The sequence below is a fragment of the Elephas maximus genome, chromosome 4, assembly GCF_024166365.1.
Source record: "Elephas maximus indicus isolate mEleMax1 chromosome 4, mEleMax1 primary haplotype, whole genome shotgun sequence".
Taxonomy (NCBI): domain Eukaryota; kingdom Metazoa; phylum Chordata; class Mammalia; order Proboscidea; family Elephantidae; genus Elephas; species Elephas maximus.
The window spans coordinates 170,535,925-170,558,447 of record NC_064822.1 but is presented as its reverse complement, the minus strand read 5'-3'; the positions used below and the strand labels follow the sequence as shown (position 1 = coordinate 170,558,447).

The 22,523-nt window shown below is 41.6% G+C and overlaps 1 protein-coding gene across 1 annotated transcript in view; it reads left to right on the top strand.

Moving 5' to 3' along the window:
• LOC126075946 (putative tetratricopeptide repeat protein 41) overlaps positions 1-22,259 on the top strand; it is a 111,969-nt gene extending 89,710 nt beyond the window's left edge. The window contains 5 exon segments of the mRNA XM_049884208.1: positions 416-563; positions 1,329-1,478; positions 5,147-5,280; positions 21,363-21,492; positions 21,584-22,259. Coding sequence (XP_049740165.1) covers positions 416-563; positions 1,329-1,478; positions 5,147-5,280; positions 21,363-21,492; positions 21,584-22,259 — 1,238 coding nt within the window.
• The last annotated feature ends 264 nt before the right edge of the window (positions 22,260-22,523 follow it).

Sequence of the window (22,523 nt, the reverse complement as noted above, 5' to 3'; positions counted from 1 at the left end):
GGCATGTTCATTTGCTTCTTGTAAGGCTCTGTCATTTTGCTGTGTCCAGTTACAACAGGACGTGCAGACACTTTCAGTACGACCCAGTTACCACAGTGATAACTGGCTTCACTACACCCATGTTCTTACTCTCTCCTGTTCCTGACCTGTGAATTTGCTAAACAGACTCAGAATGCTGATTCAATCTATTGTCTTAGCTCCTTGGCCCTCTAACTGCCGTGTACACGCAGCTTTGTTGTATGAAAACCAGCCCATGCAGTGTAGGTCGGTAGTTAATTTATGAAGAAAAGAGTCTGGCTATTGGCAGTGATGCAGAAATGGTGTCAAATACTCTGCCTATTGATATTTTTAAGCTCTTGTGGAAAAAAAAAAATCCTTGAACATCACATTCTTTGCCAAAATGAATTCCCTGCAGGCAGAGTGCTGAACAACCTGACAAAGTCAGGGTCGGAGGAGTACTTAAAAGGAAATCACATTTTGGAACGTGCTACTGAACTGTCCAAGTTACTGGACAGCAACCCAAGGGATCAAGCTACCATGAAATACACCGAAGGTGTTCTGATGTAAGCATGCATTCTTCTTGAAAAAAAAAAATTATTTTTGTTTTCGATATTAGCTTTTATTGTTATGATTAATATATGCTTAACCCATGGTGCAAATCCATTTCCAATGAACTGATTTGGCTAAGAAATGTTGAATTTTAGTATTTCCATGCTCTAGTTTGGAGCCCTGGTGGTGCAGTGGTTAAAGAGCTCGGCTGCTAACCAAAATGTTGGCAGTTCGAGTCCATGAGCGGCTCTTTGGAAACCCTATGGGCGGTTCTACTCTGCGTATAGGGTCGCTATGAGTCGGAATTGACTCAATGGCAATGGGTTTGGTTTTTTGGTTTTATGCTGTAGTTCAGCAGTTCTCAACCAGGAGTGATTTTTGCCCCCCGGGGAACATGTGGCAATATCTGGAGACATTTTTGGATGCTACTTTTTTTTTTTTTTACTGTTATGTAGGTAGGTAGAGGCGAGGTGTGCTGCTAAACATCCTACAATGCAGACGACAGGTCCCACAACACAGAATCGTCCAGTGCAAATGTCAACGGTGCCGAGGTTGAGAATAGTACTCTAGTTCCTTGATAAAGTATACACGCTATCTTCTTATAAATCACCTTGGTATTCTGAAATTTCAATTATTATGAACTGCTCTGCTGTTTTGTATCTAATAGGACAGATTTTTGTGTATAACAAGAGGTGTTTATGAGAATTATTTTCGATAGCACCGTAAATGTAGCCAACATTTATCATGCCTGGTAAATAACACACGTGTTTTATTTTCAGATTAATTGATGGAAACATTTCTCTTGCAAAAATGAAATTTCAAGAATGTTTAGATATCAGGAGAAATCTATTCGGAGAGAAAAGTACTCTAGTTGCAGAAATTATGGAATTTTTAGCAGATTTACAATTTTTTCCCCTAAATGGCGAAAGGTTAGTTTTTATGAACTGTTTCAAGTAATGCGGGCAGCAAGATCCAAGGTTGCCCACCGGGGGTGTCTCACTTCTTTGGCTCCAGCTGTGCTCAGAGACATGAGGACCTCATCACACCTGAGAGTTGTGTCTGTGCTTTATTTGTCAGGACACTGATCACCATATATTCAGAAGGAGCTTTAGCCTACAAACTGTACAGAGGTTTCCACAAAGGAGTTGGATGTTGTCCTGAGTATTTCTCAGCACCACTGAAACGTAGTGAGATAACTGTACTTAACTCAGGGCCTCAGTGCTGGCCTCGGAGTCCCTGGGTGGTGTAAATGGCTAATACACTTGGCTGCTAACCTAAAGGTTGAGGGTTCAAGTCCACCCAGAGGCACCTCAGAAGAAAGGCCTGACGATCTACTTCAGAAAACCATAGAGCACAGTTCCACAGAACTATGGAGCACAGTTCTATTCTGACATATATCATCATAAGTTGAAATGGACTAGATGGCAACTGTAAAAAAAAAAAAAAATTTCAGGCCTTTGTACCATATCCCACTGGTCTAAGTCTCTTCTGTAAGACCTGGGCCTCGGCGCCCACAATGTCTCAGGCTGAGCTTACCTGCTCCCCTCCTCTCTCAGGGAGTCCTCCTGGTTCTTTTGTGGTGTGTGGGGCTCTTCCTCAGCTCCCCACACCCTCTCATAGTCAATTCAGCTGAATAATGGTCAGGGATGGCTGTGGGTTAAATCGTGAAGTTTTTAAGTTTTGTTCTTGTAGCTCCACTTCTCTCCCATCCCTGTTCCCTGACTTTTGGTTTCAGTTTTTCACCTTCTTGAGATAATTTTCCCCTCACTTCTCAGCAGGAAGGTGGCCTCTCCCTGGTCTTGCTCCCAGGAAGACGGTGATGTTAATACAGTCTCTAGCACTTGAGGGCAAATCTGCATTAACACTTTCTAAGAGTATTTACATTTTTAAGAGTAGCACTAGAATGGAAGTTGTTGTTCTTGTGGGCCATCCAGTTGATCCTGACTCATAGTGGCCCTATAGGACAGAGTTTCCAAGGGTGTAATCTTTATGGAAACAGGCTGCCACATCTTTCTCCCACAGAGCACCTGATGGGTTCGAACCACCAACCTTTCTTCGAACCGCTTAACCACTGCAACACCAGGGTTTCTAAAATGGAAGTGCCTAAGTATAAAAATTATAGGTGCTATATAGCAGTGGTAAGATGGTGGATGCTGGGGTTCAGTTGCCTGGATTCAAATTTTATTTCTTTTGCTTAGTGGTTCAAACTCACCTAGAGGAGTCTTGGAAGAAAATGCTGGTGATCTGCTTCTGAAGTTCACAGCCATGAAAACCCTGTGGAGTGCATACTTTGAAAACATGGGGCCCCCATGAGTCAGAATTGACTTAATGGCAACCTGTGGAAGTTACAGTGAGACCTTGGGCAAATTACTTCATGTCTTGGTGTCTCATTCATTTCCTCATTGGTAAAACGAGAATAATAAGAGTATCTTTCTCACAGAGTTATTGTGAGGCTTAAGAGATCCCATATGTAAAGTGCTTAGCAGAATACCTGGTACATACTAAAAGAGTTTGATAAATTGAGTTATTAGTGTTATTATCTTGATCCCCAGCTGGTGATTTTTTTTTTTTTTTTAACATTATTGTGCTTTAGGTCAAAGTTCATGTAGCAAATTAGTTTCCCATCCAATAATTCATACAGGAATTGTTCTGTGATATTGGTTGCAATCCCCACAATGTGTCAGCACTCTCCCCATTTCACCCCCAGCTGGTGATTTTTGAGGCACTTGATACCACATAAGCTTTTTCTTACTCATCTGAAGAACCATGAGCAGAGAACAGGATTTTCTTTAGAGATGCAGACAGCTTGGCTATAGAGCCATTGCCTCATGAAAGAAAAATCTAAACAAGCAGCATATTGCCTGAGTCATCTGTATTCCCCAGGCTGCCCTACCACAAATCCAGAGCTGTTAGGATGTGAATCACAAGACACGTAGTACTGCTGGACCATCCCACAGTGATGGCCTCTACACCAAGGACCTGACTGTACATGGATGCCTTCCTCCCAGGCCTCATTGTCCAGGGTCAACCTTTTGAGACAATGGAGAAGTCTTTTTCCTTGTTGTCCCAGTTACCTAGTGCTGCCATAACAAAAGATACCACAAATGGGTGACTGTAAAGAACAGAAGTCTATTTTTGCATATTTCTGGAAGCTAAAAGTCCAGATAAGGGCCTTAGCCATGTCAATTCCTTCTGTAAGCCCCTCTCCTAGTTTCTGATGTCTGCCAGCAATTCTTGGTGTTCCTTTGCTTGTAAATGGGTCCTCATATGGTGTCTATCTTCCTCTGGGTGTGTATTTCTGTAACTCTTTGCTCTCTTTATAAGACACACTTAGAAGTGATTAGATTTAGAACCCACCCTGCTCTGGTATGACATCATTAACATCAAAAAGAAAACCTCTATTTCCAAACAGGGTCATATTTACAGGCCCAAGGGTTAGGACTTCAACACATATTTTAGGGGGACATAATTCAATTCATAACATTTGTCCCAGGTTGTATTTAGGTGATAGCATCTTCCATATTGGTTAAAACCAGGAGAAATTCTAGTGTGTAACTCAAGTCGTCTCTCTAACGTGTGTGGATCTCTTGCCTTGGTGGCAAAGGTGGAAGAGACAGCTCTCATGCACTATGGAAATGACCTGTAAGATTCAGAGGGGCTTGTAGGGTGGGGCTGGGCAGGGTGGATAAATGAGGTACACTTCAAAAATCAAAAATTAAAAGGACAGGAAAGAGAAGAGTGAACAAAGTATCTTAGGAGAAACAATGTCATGTCACTTTCTCAGTGAAATAAGTATTATCTACTCTTCCTCAGCCTTTATCTTTTCATCAGGCGCTACGCTTTCATCAGTGTCCTCTTCACAGTCAAGTTCCTTTATTTCTTCACTTACCATTTGATATCTGCCCCTCCAACACCGTTTTGTCTGCTCTTATAAAAGTCGCCAAGAACATCCCAAAAATGTCCTTTTATACTTCTTATCATATTGGCCCTTTCCTGCTAAAGTATTTGACAGTGTCAATCACTCCCTTCTTGAAACTGTGCTTTCCTTGTTTCTGAGATACCTGACATCTTGGATCTACTCTGTGGTTATGACTTCTCAGTTTCTTTTGTGGGTTTCTCTTTCTACGTCTTATCCAAATGTTGGTGTTCTCCTGGGTTCAGTTCTTGGGCTCAATTCTTATCTCGGTCTTAGCACCTCAACTTCCCTGGTGCCTGGGGCTTCAGCCACGATTCCATAGGTGATGGAATCTCGTCTCTATCTCCATCTCAACCTGTATCATAAGCTCTAGACTTGTGCATCCATCTCTTCATTGGACATCTCTGTTTGAGTATCCCACTGGCATTTCAGAGTCAACATATTCAAGGCTGAACAAATCCACCCCCCGCTCTCTGACAAAATGCTTCTTCTCTTGGTTTACCTAGTCCAGACACCATGGCATCAGCTTAGTGATACAGCTTAATGGTATCTAATGTCACATGCAAAATTGTTCACTATAGATTAGTAAGTAAGCACAAGTAAGCCCGTGGTGCTTACCTTGCTTATTGGATGATCAGCCCCTGCTCCATCAATGCAAAACTTTAATGTTCTCTTTTCTAGATCCCAAAGGAAGCAAGTAATTGACTATTATAAACAAGTGATAAAAATAAAGGAAAATGCAGAAGCTCTGGCCAGCTCCTCGGTCATCAGGAAGCAGCTATGCATCAGTCTAAGCGATACCTTGTGCAAATTAGGTAATTGCTGACCCGTTTCTATCATAAACAGGTGGCATTCTCCTTTGTTTCACCTGCCTACTTTGTTTATTGAATTTTTTTCTTCATTTCTGAAACAAGCAGCACCTGCTCCACCTACTGCCAACTATTCTGGCTGTCTTTCCCTTCCCTTACTGGAAAAAAAAATTTTTTTTTAAAAAACCTTCTCCATCCTATTTTTCATTCTTCCGTAGGCAGAGCACCATGCTTGCACCAGACTTCTCTCCTGTCAGTACCGGTTCCTTTCCTTCAAATTCTGTTTTCAGATTCTCACTATAGCCTTTTCATACTGTTAAAAATAATCAAAACTCACCAAAATTTGAACATAAAGTTTATTCTGAGCAGTTATTCTATATGCGTATAGGAAGACCATTTTGATTCCAGAAAAAGCACATGGCTCAAAGAAGGTAGGTACAATGGGGGCTTATAAAAACAGAAGGGAGAAATATAGAAGATCAACCATTGGTTGATATTAACATGATTGACTGAACCCTGCCTTCCCCCTTTACTGAGGTCAACTGAGATCAGGTTACTTCTGGCTGCTAATAATTTGGCCCTCCGCCCACCTGTAGCCATAAGACCTTTTGAGATTTAAATTAGGAGGTAATGGTTTGATGACTATCCTTTTCTAGCAGGATTAGACAAATTTATATTGCTGTAGAGCAGTTTCTGGTAGGCTTTTACACTTTGGGTCAGGGTTTTATAGTTAATATTTGCTTTTGTGGATAAGAAAACCTTAAAATTGTCATAGGGTAAGAATGCTTACTTCTTTTAAAGTAAGAGTAAAGAGATTTATTGAAGGTAGTACAGTTTTCAGATTGGGGAAACACAGGGCAAAGAGGAATCTACCAAGTGCTCCCACCTTCCAATGGAGAGGTGAGCCTTTTATATGGTAAGATGGGAAGGGTGACTGATAGTAAAATGGGGAGGAGTATCTGGAGACCATCAGCACCATAATCTCTTTTAACATCAGCAAACCCTTCCCAGAACAACCACATTCTCACCCCCACCCTCATTTATTAGGAGGTTAAGGTTTGGGGAAGTCAAAGTCTGCATTCTCAGGAGTGCAGACACAGAGGCTTTGGCCAAGTTAGGGTCTGATTCAACATGGAGTTGGATTCAAACCGGAGTTAGCTATCCTGTTCCAACCAGGCACCTCAATTTGGAGTATTCCTACACAAAATCAAAGTAAGATATCTGCTATTAATTTTCCTATTCAACGATACCTGTGATGCTAAAATAATATGACTGAGAATAACAAAATGGCATTTCGTGTGGACCCACCACCCTTGATTTTTGTTATAAAATGTAGGACTCAGTGCCATACACCTGGCCCAGAGGTTTGAAGGTATTTTCTGATTGAAAATTAAGTTTAACATTTTAAATTGAAATTAAATAATTGTTAAAAATTAAAAAATAATTTGGCTTTAAATTTACTAGAGGGGGTAGGGCTTTTAAGTCCACGCACTACTTTTGCTGCTTGTTGCTTCTATTATTGAGTGACAACGCATACCCTGTTTAAAATGAAAGTAAACAGATTAATTAAAAACAAAGGCGGCTACATAAACCAGAGACTCCATCAGCCTGAGACCAGAAGAACTGGATGGTGCCCGGCTACCACCGATGACTGCCCTGACAGGGAACACAACAGAGAACCCCTGAGGGAGCAGAGAGCAGTGGGATGCAGACCTGAAATTCTTGTAAAAAGACCAGACTTAATGGTCTGACTGAGACTAGATGGACCCTGGAGGTCATGGTCCCTGGACCCTCTGTTAGCCTAAGACTGGAACCATTCCCGAAGCCAACTCTTCGAACGGGGATTGGATTGGATTATAAGACAGAAAATGATACTGATGAGGAGTGAGCTTCTTGGCTCAAGTAGACACATGAGACTATGTGGACAGCTCCTGTCTGGACCCAAGATGAGAAGGCAGAGGGGGACAGGAGCTGGTTGAATGGACATGGGCGATACAGGGTGTAGAGAAGGAGTGTGCTGTCTCATTAGGGGGAGAGCAGCTAGGAGTACGTAGCGAGGTGTGGTAAGTTTTTGTATGACAGGCTGACTTGATTTGTAAACTTTCACTTAAAGCACCGTTAAAAAAAAAAGCAAAGGCAGCTCGAGCGGAAGACACATTAGATCTCAAAAAGTGAAAACCAGCTTTCTGAAAAGCTGCAGTCACATGGGCATTGTTATAGGGTCGAATCAGGAACTTAGCTTACAATATTCTGATTGGTAGGTGAGCAATCAATAAAGTAGAAAGCAGAATATCTTGAAGCCAGGCTTTGGTTGGGATTAGTTAACCGAGTATATGTGGGTTAAAGGGATTAGGTACACTCACATAATTGCAGAAGTATGTACTTGCAAGGGGGTCACAAGATGATTGGTAGGGGACCAGGGTCTGCTGGTTCCATCCAGTCAAAGGACCAAGCTATATGCTTATGAATGGAAAGAAGTTAGTCAGCCGATTCCACCCAGCCAGAGGCCGGGGGCCACATGCATATGAGGAAGTCAAGGTTACATTCTCAGAAATGTCACAATATGGAGTCGAGCCTACACTAAGCCACCCTAGGCATGCCAGACACCTCAGTTTTAGAACTCTCACACACTTCTGTTATTACTGTTTTACTCTCCTTCATGGGAAGAGTTCCAATGTTTTTTTTTTAAGTTTCTTGTACCAAAATGTTGATAGTATTAGTTTTGGTTTATGGTGAAGATTCGTTTCTTCTCCACTGGTACTAGTTCACTTATGCAGATTTAAAGGCAGTCTTCTGGGTCACTGTTGAAGAACCACCCCCTCTACCCCAGGCCTCATGAGAAAAGAGTTCTATGTCTACTCTCCATGCTCTGCTATTGCCAGGAACCAGAGTGCCAGGAACTTGTCTTTTATTATTAGCCTATTAGCTTGTTCCACATACAGTGGGCAATCACTGGATTCTGTCATTTGCCTGGAGTGTTGCTGCCAAACTCGGGAATTGAGGACAGTAGAGAGTTGACTTGGAGGCTACAAACAATGGACAGGAAGCTGGAGGCTGGCCACAGCTAGAAGGAAGGGAGGGAGGGAGAGAAGGAAGAAGAAAGAGGGGAAGTCAGACTGTAAATCCCAGAAGAGGCTGGCCACAGCTGGAAGGGAGGGAGGGAGGGAGAGAAGGAAGAAGAAAGAGGGGAAATCAGACTGTAAGTCCCACAGGGCAGAGCTTCTCAATCTACCTGGAATAAGTGGGTTATAGCTGTGCCAAGTAGAAACCCCTGAGCCCTTGGGCAGCTAGGCAGGGTGGAGCCTCTGGACTGGTCTTCTCCAACCCTGGACAGCTTTGTGTATTTATTCCAGGCCAGCAGCCTACCTAAGAAATCTCATACTATAAATTCCATGACTAGGAACCTTTTTTTTTTTTTTGAAAATTTTTATTGTGCTTTAAGTGAAAGTTTACAAATCAAGTCAGTGTGTCACGCATAAGCTTATGTACACCTTACTACATACTCCCATTTACTCTCCCCCTAAAAAAAAAAAAAAATTTTTTTTTTTTTTAACGATCAGCCCATTCCCTTCTTCCAGTCTCTCCTTTCGTGACTGTTTTGCCAGTTTCTGACCCTCTCTACCCTCCCATCTCCCCTCCTGACAGGAGATGCCAATACAGTCTCAAGTGTCCACCTGATACAAGTAGCTCACTCTTAATCAGCATCTCTCTCCAGCCCATTGTCCAGTCCCTTCCATGTCTGATGAGTAGTCTTCGGGAATGGTTCCTGTCCTGGGCCAACAGAAGGTTTGGGGACCATGACCGCCGGGATTCTTCTAGTCTCAGTCAGACCATTAAGTCTGGTCTTTTTATGAGAATTTGGGGTCTGCATCCCACTGTTCTGCTCCCTCTGGAGTTCTCTGTTGTGTTCCCTGTCAGGGCAGTCATTGGTTGTGGCCGGGCACCATCTAGTTCTTCTGGTCTCAGGATGATGTAAGTCTCTAGTTCACGTGGCCCTTTCTGTCTCAGGCTCATAGTTATCGTGTGACCTTGGTGTTCTTCATTCTCCTTTGATCCAGATGGGTTGAGACCAATTGATGCATCTTAGATGGCCACTCGTTAGCATTTAAGACCCCAGACGCCACACTTCAAAGTAGGATGCAGAATGTTTTCATAATAGAGTTTATTATGCCAATTGACTTAGAATGACTAGGAACATTTTGAAGCACTGTGAGGGACCCTGAAATCTCCTTGCTACAGGGCACAGTTCAACTTAAACCACAACTTAAACAACTTAAACCACACTCTGAACTCCTGGGTCAGGGATCTTGTCATTTATTCTTTTTTTTTCTTCAAAACATCAGAAACAGTGCTAGCATCACGTCAGTGCTGTGTCATGGAGGAAGGGTGAGGAAGTGGATAAACAAGTTCTTTCCGGTGTTAAAACAAAAAAATCATATTAAGCCAATAATAGAAATTGATTGCCATTTATTTAATATACAATTTGCAAATCAGGGTAACATTTCAACTAGAAAGTCAAAATGTTCCAAAGATGAAAACTTCCAGAATTCTTTTACTACATCTTATTGGCATTGCCATGGAAACAGGGGTTAGAGCAGTGTTTATACAATAATAATTTACCCTAAAACACAGCTTCCAGTCAGACCCTGGTTCCCGTTTCTAGAAACTGACTAAAGCCAAACCTGTTGCCATTAAGTTGATTCTGACTCATAGGGATGCTATGGGACAGAGTATAACTACCCCTTATGGTTTCTAAGGAGCCGCTGGTGGATTCAAACTGCTGATCTTTTGGTTAGTAGCTGAGCTCTTAACCACTGTGCCACCATCTCCAGAAACTGACTGCACATAGATAATTCTTCAAAAGAGCCTGATGCCTAAGGCAAATGGATCTGCACTAAGCCGCTTACTAAGCTATTGTTTGACTTAAAGGTGACTTTAAGAAACCAGTTTCTTTGAGGCTCAATGTTCAAATTCAAAAGGACACCTAAGGGCAAATGGCCTGGGTGGGTCACCCCAACTTTGTGAACCCCAGACTTCTGGATTCCAGAAAAATTAAAATGGTTTTCATAGGCTATTTACATAATTTGTTTTGGGTTATCCAACAGAAATGATGGCTCTGCTCAGGCTAACAATATTGAAAGAAACATCCCAAAATGTATGCCAACCTAATGAAAACAATGCTCTTTAATTGAGTTCCTAGATTTCAATTTAGATTATAGATTAAAAAAGATAATTGCTAGCTTGAATGTCTTGGCATCTTCCACAATCTTTTATTATTACATTTGATTAATATGTACAATACAGTGTAATCTTCTCAAGGGGTATGAAAATAGCAGGGTTCCAGCAATTTTTGATAATTCAGATTTTAATTATAATCATAACTTTTTATGCATGAGATTCTAATAAGCATGTATTAGAATGACAGATTTGTGAGAGGGTGGTAAATCCTGAATTTTGCTTCTTCTTCTGGCTGCAGTTTAGTGAGACACGTATTCATGAAGGCAGTCTCTTTGTCTACTATCTCCTCTTAATTTTGACCAGCTTTTTTTTTCAAGTAAAAATCGTCACGTAATAAATCTGTTGATTCTAAGGATTTTTTTGTACTAATCCTGACTATGAGATGAAGATTTTTGAAATTTATGTTCCAAGCTACCCTTGACACAGAGCAGCCTTATTGCTTTCTTCTTTTTTAAGTGTTTTAAATTCGCCTGTCGAGAAGCTATTTCAATGGGAGAAAAGAACAGAAATGAGCCTTTCGTATTTCATTATATCAAGCTGACTGTTCTGTACTGAATTGTTTATTCTAGATGAAGTATGCTAAATGAACATTATGTTACTTCCCTGTCCTGGGATTCTTTTTAAAAAGAAATGCCAACCATCTCAGTCAAATTTAGAAGGAAGAAATTAAACAAAGGATCTAGTGGGTGACTCCCAGCTGGGTGAGTCAGTCCTTTTCTTCTCCTTTGATCTTAAAATGCTCCACTCAGCTGGAGCCCTCTTTTCTGTAGCAGTTGGAGCCCTCTTCTCTGTAGCAGTCGGGCCCTTCATCCAAAATGATACAGACAACCTTACATTTTAATTTTAACTTGAACATGTAAATGTATATTCTTCCCCCAAACTTATTATTATTATATAAAGAATCGAGTTTTGTTATGTTTTTTTTTTTCTTTTTTTTGGTTTTTGGTAGTGGTGGTTTTTTAATCATGACACCTCTGATTGGGATTCCATGTTGTCTTTCTCAAAATGCATCACATACAATCTCTAGTTTCGGTTTCTTTAGGGTGAGAACTTAGTTGTGATGCAGTTTGTGTGCAGGATCCTTTTCGATTACTACCTTTTCATCCTTAATCTTTAATGATTACCTTCCCAATCTTATCATCTGAAAGAAGTCTTTTTTTTTTTTTTAGCAGCTCACGTTGTTGAGTCTTTCTAAAACATTCAGCCCGGTTTTCGTAGAAAACAACTCCTTCATTTCACACTCATATGTTTTATTGGTTTGTATTTTTTTTATAATATTCAGTTAAATTGTTACCAATTGCCAATCTGACACAAAGTGTCCTTGTCTTTTCCCAAGTAAGGATACATGTAAGAATACACGCGAAAGACAAACTTTATCTTCAGCAAGCTTTATTTTGCTTGAGTCAAGCATAAGGAGTCAGCGGGGATCTAACCTCTCCAAAAGACTGACTTGAAAAGGGAAGCAAGGCTAGGGCTTATATGGGTTCTGTGGAGACCATAGAGTAATGAATACTTAGTGGGCTTCTTTCAAGGGGTGGGTACTTCTCAGAACAGCGGTGTATGTTAATTAGGTTGACCTAGGTTGACCGCACATCTGGAATCTAAGATGGAACCCGCTGATGTTCAAGATGGAGTCCTCTTGGCAGCCCTTGGCATCACTTATTATGGGATATAGGGCAAGCGCACTCGATCTTCGGCACTACATCACCACCTTCAGAGGGTTAAGGAAGGTCAAACAGCAGTCACACTCTGCTCCTCTGCTCATAGAGAGCCTGCAAAGGAGGAGGGGGCTAGAAAAGACACTAAGAAGGAGATAGTAATTCACAGGCTGCCCAATCCTATCTCATGTTGACAGGGTGGGTTCCTGTTTACCCAACTTCTAGATGGTAATCTTTTTAAAAGCTCTTCTGTTCCACCAGCACTGTTAACCCTATCTGTCTCAAGTCCAATTGACTCTTGGTCCTGGTAGAACCTAACTTGGGAACAGCAGTGTGCCAGCACAGCCAGGCATCAGAGAGTATGTTTTACAGAGGAGGGGTAGAGGGCCCTGGTTGATCCAGCAGGCCAGTTTTATGTGTGCTAACAGAGCTTCCTTTTTACTTGTTGTGTGGGGTTAGTCATTGTTGCTGTTGTTAGGTGCAGTCAAGTCAAAATCAACTCAGAGCAAGCCCATAGTGTTACCTGATTAGGGTCGGTGCCCTGGAGCAATCAAGCCAATGAAACATACTCCAAGTCAGAAAGAGTAAGAAAGTTTATTAAGGAGATGCATATATCACTGGGGACCAGCAGCATCACAGGCTGCCTCTACGGAGTCCCAAAGAGCAATTTCACATTAGAGCTTATATAGAAGTTTACAAGGGTCAGAAGTGTCTTTGTAGTCTGCAGATGGCCTGGCCAGGAGGAATTATGCATTTTACAGAATAGTGACAAAAGACTCTTTTCAGACTAAAGAGATACATATCAGATACCTAGACTGTGATTTCCTGTGGGTGTTGTAAGTCACAGGTGGTCCAACAGAACAAAACAAAGTTATTTGTATCAGTTTCAAACAAAGAACAAAGTCATCAACATTAGGTCAAAACAAAGTCTTTAACAGAGGTATGTGAAGGAGGAGGCAGGCAGAAGAAGGAGAAAAACTTACAGGTTCTTTTCATGGTGTTAGTTATGTCAAAGTCTCATTTGCCCATTTTGAAAAAGGAGAAAACATGCTGGGGAGTTTTGGGGTCACAATAGGGTTTTATAGGCTGTAATCTTTACGGGAACAGATTGCCAGGTCTTTTTCATGAGAAGCTACTGGGTGGGTTTGAACCATCAAAGTTTTGGTGAATAGCCAAGGGCTTAACTGTTTGCACCAATAGGGCTCCTTATTCATTTTTTAATGGGTTATAAATTTGTAAATGCTACTTATTTCAAGACAATGCCAAATAGTCCTCACAAGCTTAGAAAACTTTTAGACCTAGAAGGGACTCTAGAGGTCACCAAGTTAATTTTAAAGGTGAGGAGGTAGCAGATAATGTCATGTATCAGAGAATCCTATGACTTACATAATATAATCTTCTCCACTTTATGAATGAGAAAATTGAGGCTAAGAAAGACCAAGTGACATTCCAATACCTCTGAGCTAATAAGTAGTAGACTTAGGACTTGGAACCCAGTCCTTTGATCACAAATTCCATGTCCATGGACTCTAGGAGTTTGCGGTCTTGTAGGGAAGACAAGCACATAAAAGATGACTGCAATATAATATGATACCCTCCCCCCCCCAAAAAAAAAACACTGCCATTGAGTCAATTCTGACTCATAGTGACCCTATAGGACAGAATAGAACTGCCCCATAGGGTTTCCAAGGCTGTAAATCTTTATGGCAGCAGACTACCACATCTTTCTCCCCCAGAGAGTGGCTGGTGGGTTTGAACTGACAATCTTTTGGTTAGCAGTCAAGCTCTTTAACCACTGCACCACCAAGGCTCCATCCGATGTGATAAGTGCTGTGATAGACACTGGTAGAGTTGTTTCTGCAAGCACAGGAAAGAGGCATCAGCAAGACTCTCCAGAGAAAGTGACTTGGGCTGTGAGTTCTGATAGGTGTTAGCCTGATGAAGAAGATGAGAAGTATTTCAAGCAAAAAGGATGAACATGAACAAAGTCAAAGAAAGGTAAATCAGGGTGGTATGAAATCTTGCAATGGGGATGGTTGGGAGATGACATTAGAGGAGGTGGCAAGGCTTAGGGCATGGAAAATCTTGTCTACAGGTTAAAGGTTTGGCAAAGGAGCTGCTGTAGGGTTTCCAACATGAAGGGGCACGAGTAGATTTGTATTTTAGATTCAACACTCCCATGGCCAAATAGATGATGGGCTTGGTGAAGGGGAGACTGGAGAGTCTCCTCTTATTTTATCTGGGACAGTGATAGACAGCTTCCTCCCTGCTTAATTGTTGTTGTTGTTAGCTGCTGTTTAGTTGGCCCTGGACTCATGGCAACCCCATGCACAGTGGGATTGGATCATTGTGATCCATAAGGTTTTCATTGGCTGAATTTTTGGAAGTAGATCATTAGCCTTTCATCCTAGTCTTCTTAGGTCTGGAAGCTCCACTGAAACGTTTTCAGCATCATAGCAACGTGGAAGTCCCCAATGACAAACAGGTGGTGGCTGTGCATAAGGACAGTCTCCTGTGTAAAATAAGGCAGGGATGGTAGAAATGGAGATAAAGGGTTGGAGTTGAGATTTAGTAGGTAAAACCTGCATGGCTCAGTGCTTGATTGGATATGGGAGGTAAGGGAAAGGGAATGGTTAAGGCCATTCATCAGTTTATGGCTGTACCATAGGCTATACCAACGCAGTGGATGATGCTGTTGCCATTCTAAGACAGGGAGCACATTTGGGGGGGGGGAGTTGTAGAGTAGGACAATAATGAGTTAATTTTGAGCATGATGAGTTTGAATTTTCTCAGTGGACTATCCAGGAGGCATTAGAATATATGAATCTGGTTTTCAGGAGCTAAAGGACTGAGCTGGAGAAAAACATCTGGGAGTCATTAGCATACAGTAGAATGGATGAAAGAGCTAGGAAGAATATAACACAAAAGGATGGCAGGAGACAGAACTTGGGAGGAACGTCAATATTTTGAGGGGTGGGCAGAGGAAGGGGATGTACCAAAAGATGAAGAATGGATCTAGAGGCAGGATGATGTCAAATAAAAAACAAATCCAGACTTTGATAGGAAGAAGCTTTATTCAGAAAGAAAAGAGGAAGTGTAGTAGAAGCAGGGGTGCGGGGGGAGCTACTACAATAGGGAGAGCACTCCAACCATGAGATCTGCAAGCATCTCAAAGAATTAGTGAAAGATGTTTTCTCTTACAGATACTGAGAGTAAACAAGGATAGAAAAAACCCAGGTGTGAGGAAGTGGGATGAGTGGGTGATATCATCAGATAGTAAATCAGAATACTTTGGAATGAGGTTAAGGTTAATCTATCCCTTGGGAGGGGCCCTTAAAGAGGTAGTATATTGGTTTGAGTTGAGGGTAGGCCAAAGTTCAGGGACTTGGGAGAAGGAGAGAAGCTTAACCAAAGCTTGGTTCACAAGCACTTTGTTTCAGTGAAGACAAGCAATTCAGTTACTCATTTTTGAGGCAAGAAATGGGAGTTTGGAGGCTGGGGAGTCTTTGCCTGGCCTTGTCATAGGTGAGGGGGCATCCATGAGCCTTATCAAAGCCATGTGGGAGGGGTGGTTATTTGCATTAAGCCTTTTCCTGTACACAGAGGGTGGGGATTTATTTAACCATGGCTGTTTTCCAGTATTACAGGGTTCAGGTGAAATCCAATATTAACAATGGCAATCAGCAAAATCATGGAAGCTGAGAGAGTAGAGGGTTCCACCAGACTGAGAAGTGACCTTCGTGTTTAGCAATGTGGAGGTCACAGGGAACCTTCAATTTTGGTGGAGTGGTGAGGACAAAAACCTGTTAAGACAGAACCACTGTGTTCTGTCAACCCCAAGATAGGGGTCTGCACAGGACCAGCCTCCTGAACTGGCACACAGTGAGCTTGTACAGCACTGGGGGCAGGTGCCAGGTGCCAGATGGCACCATCTGCCATCTGCAGCCAGGTCCCTTTCAACCAAACTGGGGAATAGTCTTGATGGAGAGGGATGGTGTGAGGAATATTTCCCAATCTCTTTTATTTTTTTCTCTAGGGGAGAAATTGAGGGCCCATGAAGACATCCAATTGCAACCTCTTATTTCATTTGGGACAATGATAGACAGCTTTCTCCCTGTTTATTGTTGTTGTTAGCTGCTATTTAGTGGGCCCTGGACACATGGCAACCCCATGTACAATGGGACTGGATCATTGTGACCTATAAGATTTTCATTGGCTGATTTTTTGGAAGTAGATCATCAGCCTTTCATCCTAGTCTTCTTAGTCTGGAAGCTCCCCTGAAACTAGTTCAGCATCACAGCAACATGGACGTCCCCACTGACAAATGGGTGGTGGCTGTGAGTAAGGAGTATTGGTGGACAATCAAAGGTAGGTCTACCTGCTGGAAAGTGAGAATTCTACCACTGGACCACCACTGCCCCCTCACTCTGTCTATAGACACACACATTTACTGAAAAAGTGAGAAATCAAGCATAATTTCTCAACCTGAAGGACTTCTGACAACAAACCTTTAGACATAGTATAATTATTATTATTAAAAGAAACTTTCAACAAAGTTTAGATACTGCATAATCCTCCTTCTTCATTATCCTGTATTCTGGACAGGGAATGTAGGCTGTGACTTTCCTGCTTCTTAAGCCTATTCACTCTCAGCACAAAGGGGAAAATCACTGTTGGGCAACATTTACAGAGTCTGGGACTCATTCAGGGGAACTTCTTGAGGACCTCTGCCAACACCTGAGATATCACTCATTACCTGGTGACAACCACCAGAATTGCAGCTGTGGGGCCAGGAGGAAATAAATAGCTCTCTCACAGGGCTGGCATTGCAAAGCTTATCCTATTACCTACCTGTTGCTGTCGAGTCGCTTCTGACTTATTGTGACCCTACAGGACAGAGTAGAACTGCCCCATAGAGTTTCCAAGGAGCATCTGGTGGATTCGAACTACCAACCTTTTGGTTAGCAGACATAGCTCTTAACCACTATGCCACCAGGATTTCCGAATTAGGTGACAGCAAATATTATTTGAAGCAAGAGGGATAGGCTTAAATTTCAGGAGAATAAAGACCAAAAAAAGTTGTACTTTAGAAGATTGCTTAAAAGGGCAGAAAACTTTCTTTGGATAAAGTATCTTGCTTTATTTTTCCAGAGGAAATACTAAACACCACATCCTTTATATTTTTTACATTATTGTGTGCCGTTGAGTTGATTCCGACTCCTAATAACCCTATATGACAGAGTAGAACTGCCCCGTACAGTTTCCTAAGCTCTAATCTTTACGAGAGCAGGTTGCCAGGCCTTTTCTCCCCAGGAGTGGCTAGTGGGTGCCAACTGCTGACCTTTTGCTTCGCAGTGAGCTTTTAACCAATGCGACACCAACCCTGTTGCCGTTGAGCTGATTCCGACTCACAGAGACCCTGTAGGACAGAGTAGAACTGCCCCGTAGGGTTTCCAAGGAGTGGCTGATGGATTCAAACTACCAACCTTTTGGTTAGCAGCCGCATGCTTATCCACTGTGCCACCAGGGTTCCATTGTGCCACCAGGGCTACTTATTTTTAACAATAAGCATCAAAAATAAAGGGGGGAAACCAGGAAAACAGATTTTTTAAGGAAGTAAGTTTAATCTTCCTCCCAAACTTTCACCTCTGATTCACATTCCCGAGGAAATCAAGTGGATGTAGTGGTGTCCAGAGGTACAAAATGGAAAAGATAACTGATGGTTTCCTTCTAGCTGTGTTTTCATGGAGTATCTATCTCTGAAAAACCAACACAACAGGGAGAACAGTGCTCTTTATCCGCACTTCCAGAAGCTATCACTGTGGTTGTTGGTACCAGGGACCCGGATTTGAATCCCACCTTTGCTCTCTCTGGGCTTATAGCTATAACCGTTCCAAGTCTCAGTTTTCTTACCTTCTAAATGGGGGTAACCTCTAGGGTTATTCAGAAGATTGAACGAGGTGGTGTATGCAAAACAACTAACTGAGTGAACAACTAAATGTTCTGTTCCTTCCCCTTCTAGGACAAAGGTGTGAAGTGGGAGGAGGTTCAGTGACTCCTCTCCGACTTAAATTGATCCATCATGGTCTTGCCTCTCTCCTGGGCTAGTAAGGACTGACCAGGCTGGGTAGTGCTACACCATTTGGTACCTGCCCTGAGGAAGGGTGGGTAGAATGGGAAGGATGGGTGGAATGCGGGTGAGGCCTAGGCCAGGATGCCCTTTACTAGCGGTTATGATAGTTGGTGCCTGAAAGAAGGAATCAGATTATGTCCAAGCGAATTCTGTGGTCAAAGCTATAGGTACAGTTTCAGGATGGGTCATGAGAATAAGGGGTCTGAGGAGCCAAGCTATGTGGCCAAGAGGGAGTTGGAGGAGCAAGAAAACAAACCAGTGGCTGGTAGGGCACCAGAGCCTGGTCTGTGTGAAAAATCTCAATCCTGTAGAAAGTCAGAGCCTCTTAGAAGGCCTTGGACAGAATGAACGGTCCAGACATTCTGGCTTTGTTTTTCTCTATTTTACCTTTTAAGGACAGTTAAGATCAAAGCAACTTGGCCATTCTGAGCAGAGAAAGGCTAAACCACAAGTGTTTTCTGCTGAGCTTAACTGGGTTGACTGGGGACGTAACAGGGAGTCAGGAAAATGAGTCAGAAAGAAGAAAAATAGCCACAGGTCGCTAAGCAGAGACAGCAGCTGAAACCCCCTATCAGATTTCCAGAAAAAGTTGTGGGCAATATGAGACATGGGCCATGACCCAAAGAAGCAAAGCTACGGAGAGAACATCTCTGCAAAGAGAAGCCACAGCTGATACGCAGACTAAGGACAAACCAGTATGGGGGAAGAGGCAGCCTAGTGTAGTAGTCAAGGACATGGGACTGGGGATGAGACAGAGCTGGACTGTTAAGCCATGAACCAGAGCAAGTTACTTAACCTCTTTTAGTTTTCTCACCTTTCAAAGACAAGTAACATGTATGTGCACAAAAAATTCTCTGGAAGGACTGCTAATGTAGAAACAATGCCTCATGGGATTTGGTTTCTTGGTCTGGAGGATTAGGGTCATGGTTTCATGGACCATTTCAGGTAGTTGGCCTAATAATGTTTTTAGTGCTTCTGTTCTACCTCCTAGTTTGTTACATAGTGCCTGGGGTCTTAAAGGCTTGCAAGCAGCCATCCAAGGCACAACTGGCCTCAATTCATCTGCAGCAGCAGAGGCAGAGGGAGAGTCAGGAATAGGAGAAGGAAATGGTATGTGTGGCTAATTGCTTCCATGAATAAATGCCTCCATTGCCATGAGACCAGAAGAATTTGGATGGTGCCTGGTTACCATCCTAGAACATTTTGATCAGAGATTCTATAGGAGAATCTCTGATCAAAAGGAGGAAAAATGTAGAACATATTTCAAATTTCCACAGAATCCAAGTTTTCTGGAGCCATTGCGGCTGGATGAATCCCCATAACTGTTGCCCTGAGATAATCTTTAAACCTTAAACCAACCCTGAAGTCTTCTTTAAACCAAACAATAAGTTAGCTTATTTTTAGTAAAGAATGTTTGCCTTGAACAGTGTGCTCTTTTGAAGAAGTATCTACATGGGATCAAATTGACAACAGCAATGCAGAAAGTCAGATAGGAAGCTTAGGGGTTTATGTCAATGGGGAATAAACAGTTCAGAAAAGGAGGGTAAGAACGATTGCGCAACTTGAATGTCATCAATGTCACTGAATTGCACATGTAGAAATTGTTGAATCGGTGTATGTTTTGCTGCGTATACTTTCAGTAACAATAAAAAAAAATTCTCTGGAAGGATATAATGGAAACTAATATCAGTGGTTACACTTTAAGATAAGACGGGGCAGATAGGGAACAGACAAGAGACAAGAGACACACTTTTCACCCTATACCTTTATATATACATTTGATTTTTGAACCATGTAGATGCGTGTCCTATTAAAAAGAAGAAATGAAATTAAACAAAAAGGCAAGTGGCAATAGTTTATACCTTGCAAGATTACACAGGTCTGACAAGTGGCAATTACTCCTGTATATTAGCTATTATTATTATTAATACAGGGGAGCTGCCTGGGTCATCTGTCAGTGTTTTTAGCCCTTACATACCCAGCGCTCTGTTTATCACATATCCAGATTGATGCCCTATGTGCACCAGGCTTACATTACCTACACAATCAATGGTATAAATTCAGCTCCTTCATAGCAGTCTTATAAGTGGGTAAAATGAATAGATGAATACTTTTTGCAAATTAGATTGTAAAATATAATAGTATTCTTCTTAACAGATTTTGGAGAATTATATTAAATTACTCACAATGGTATTGGTAAAATTTTTTTCTCAATTTTTTATTTTGAAAAACTTTCAAACCTACAAAGAAGTTTCAAGAATAGTATATTGAACACCTGTATACCTTTCACCTGTTTTCACCAGTTGATAACATTTTGCCACATTTATATTCTCTCTTTCATACATACACACACATATTTTTCTGAACCATTTGAAAGTCAGTTGCAGATATGACACTTTTATGTCTAAATCCTTCAGCACGTGTCTCCTAAATACAAGCACATTCCCCTACATAACCACAATACAATTATCAAACCGAGGGAATTTAACCAATACACAAGATTTTATCTAATGTACAGTCCATATTCAAACTCCCCCCAAAATATCCCAGGAGTCTCCTTTACAGATGTTTCCTTTCTGACCTAGGATCCACTGGAGGATCTCACATTGCATTTCATTGCTATGTCTCTTTCAGTCTAGAACGTTTGCCTGGCCTTGTTTTTTCTTTCATGATATTTTTGAAAAGTTCAGGGTCAAGTTTCACCCCTCCCCCCTATCAGCAAATGCTCTCCAATTTGTATCTATCTGTTTCCTCATGATTAGACTCAGGTTAAATGTTTGCCTGGCCTTGTTTTTTCTTTCATGATATTTTTGAAGAGTTCAGGGTCAAGTTTCACCACTGCCCCCTACCAGCAAATGCTCTCCAATTTGTATCTATTTGTTCCCTCATGATTAGACTCAGGTTATATATTTTTTGGCAGGAATACTACAACAGGTCATGTTCCAATGCTACCATCTGTAAATGTACTTTTTAAAAAATTATTGCATTTTACCCTTTTCAATGTGTGAAGCCAGGAGTAATTTTTAAAAATTCTAATATTCTCATTTTCAAATATCCAGCAGGTCAATTATTGCTAAGTGACTCTTATCATCGCTTCACGATTGAGGCAGTAGGCTATTTGTACAGGTCACTTGATTTAAGGGCGACCTACCTGGGAACTTCTCATTCATCAATCCATGGAATCCTAAAGTGAGTTTCTGTTTCACGTCTCAAAAAGAAATATGCTTCTAGTTGTTCATGCTGTGTATGTGACTTCTTGATAACTTTCAACCTTTCTCAGCCTTCTCAGGGAAATTGAGCGGATCCGGGGCAGGAGATGTTGGCCTCAAGGTATGTGCCAGCAGTATTCTAAGGGTTCTAGGAATGGCGGCTCATTAAAGGAGAACTTGCTTAAATTAACTTACCACAGTGCTCAGGGTTCTAATACAATGAGCTCTGCACTGTGCCCGAATTCATATAAGCTCCAGAAGGCTAAAAGAATGTACTTGGCACCTCACCCAATTTCAGAGAAATCAAAATGTATTTCTGGAAAAGGGAAAAAGACCTTGAAACCCATTCCTTGCATTTCTGCTGAGGAAAAGACCAGACTGAAGACACAAAACAATGCTGAACTGTGGAATGGCCCAGAAAAAGAGACAGCAGAGAAAAAGAAAAACTATACCTCTAAGATTTTAGCTTTGGGTAAAATGGATGGTGTAGTAAAGCTTTCAATGCAAAGAGTTCTGTCAGCTAACAGTGAGAGTGGAAAACGTCAAATCACCACGATTTACCAGCATCCACTGCTAGGGCCTCTGAGCACGAATAATCCGCTGGATTCCACATCTGAGCTCATCTCGGAAAAGTGGCTTTTTCACAGCCCACATTACAGTTTAACTCCTCAGAAGTGTTTTTTGCAGAGAAGACCTCAAATTGAAACAAAATCGTGGAAGCCTGTAAAGGATATCCATAAAGAATAAAAATTATCACAGAGTCTTTTGTGTCTGAATTTTTTCTACATGTCTTTTTTTAGAAAATTTTGTTTGGATATTTCTTCTAAAACACTAAGGAGTGATAACGGTCAAGGTCTGGGGATTTGATTGTTTAGCCCCTTAAAATATTGTAACTGATTTTAGCGAAAAAGAGCAATTTTTATATTATTCGCATTTGTGTCGTAGGTAAAGCAACGTTGATCTTACAGGGTTTGATATCTAAAAAGATACTGAAGCAATGTTATTAAAGTT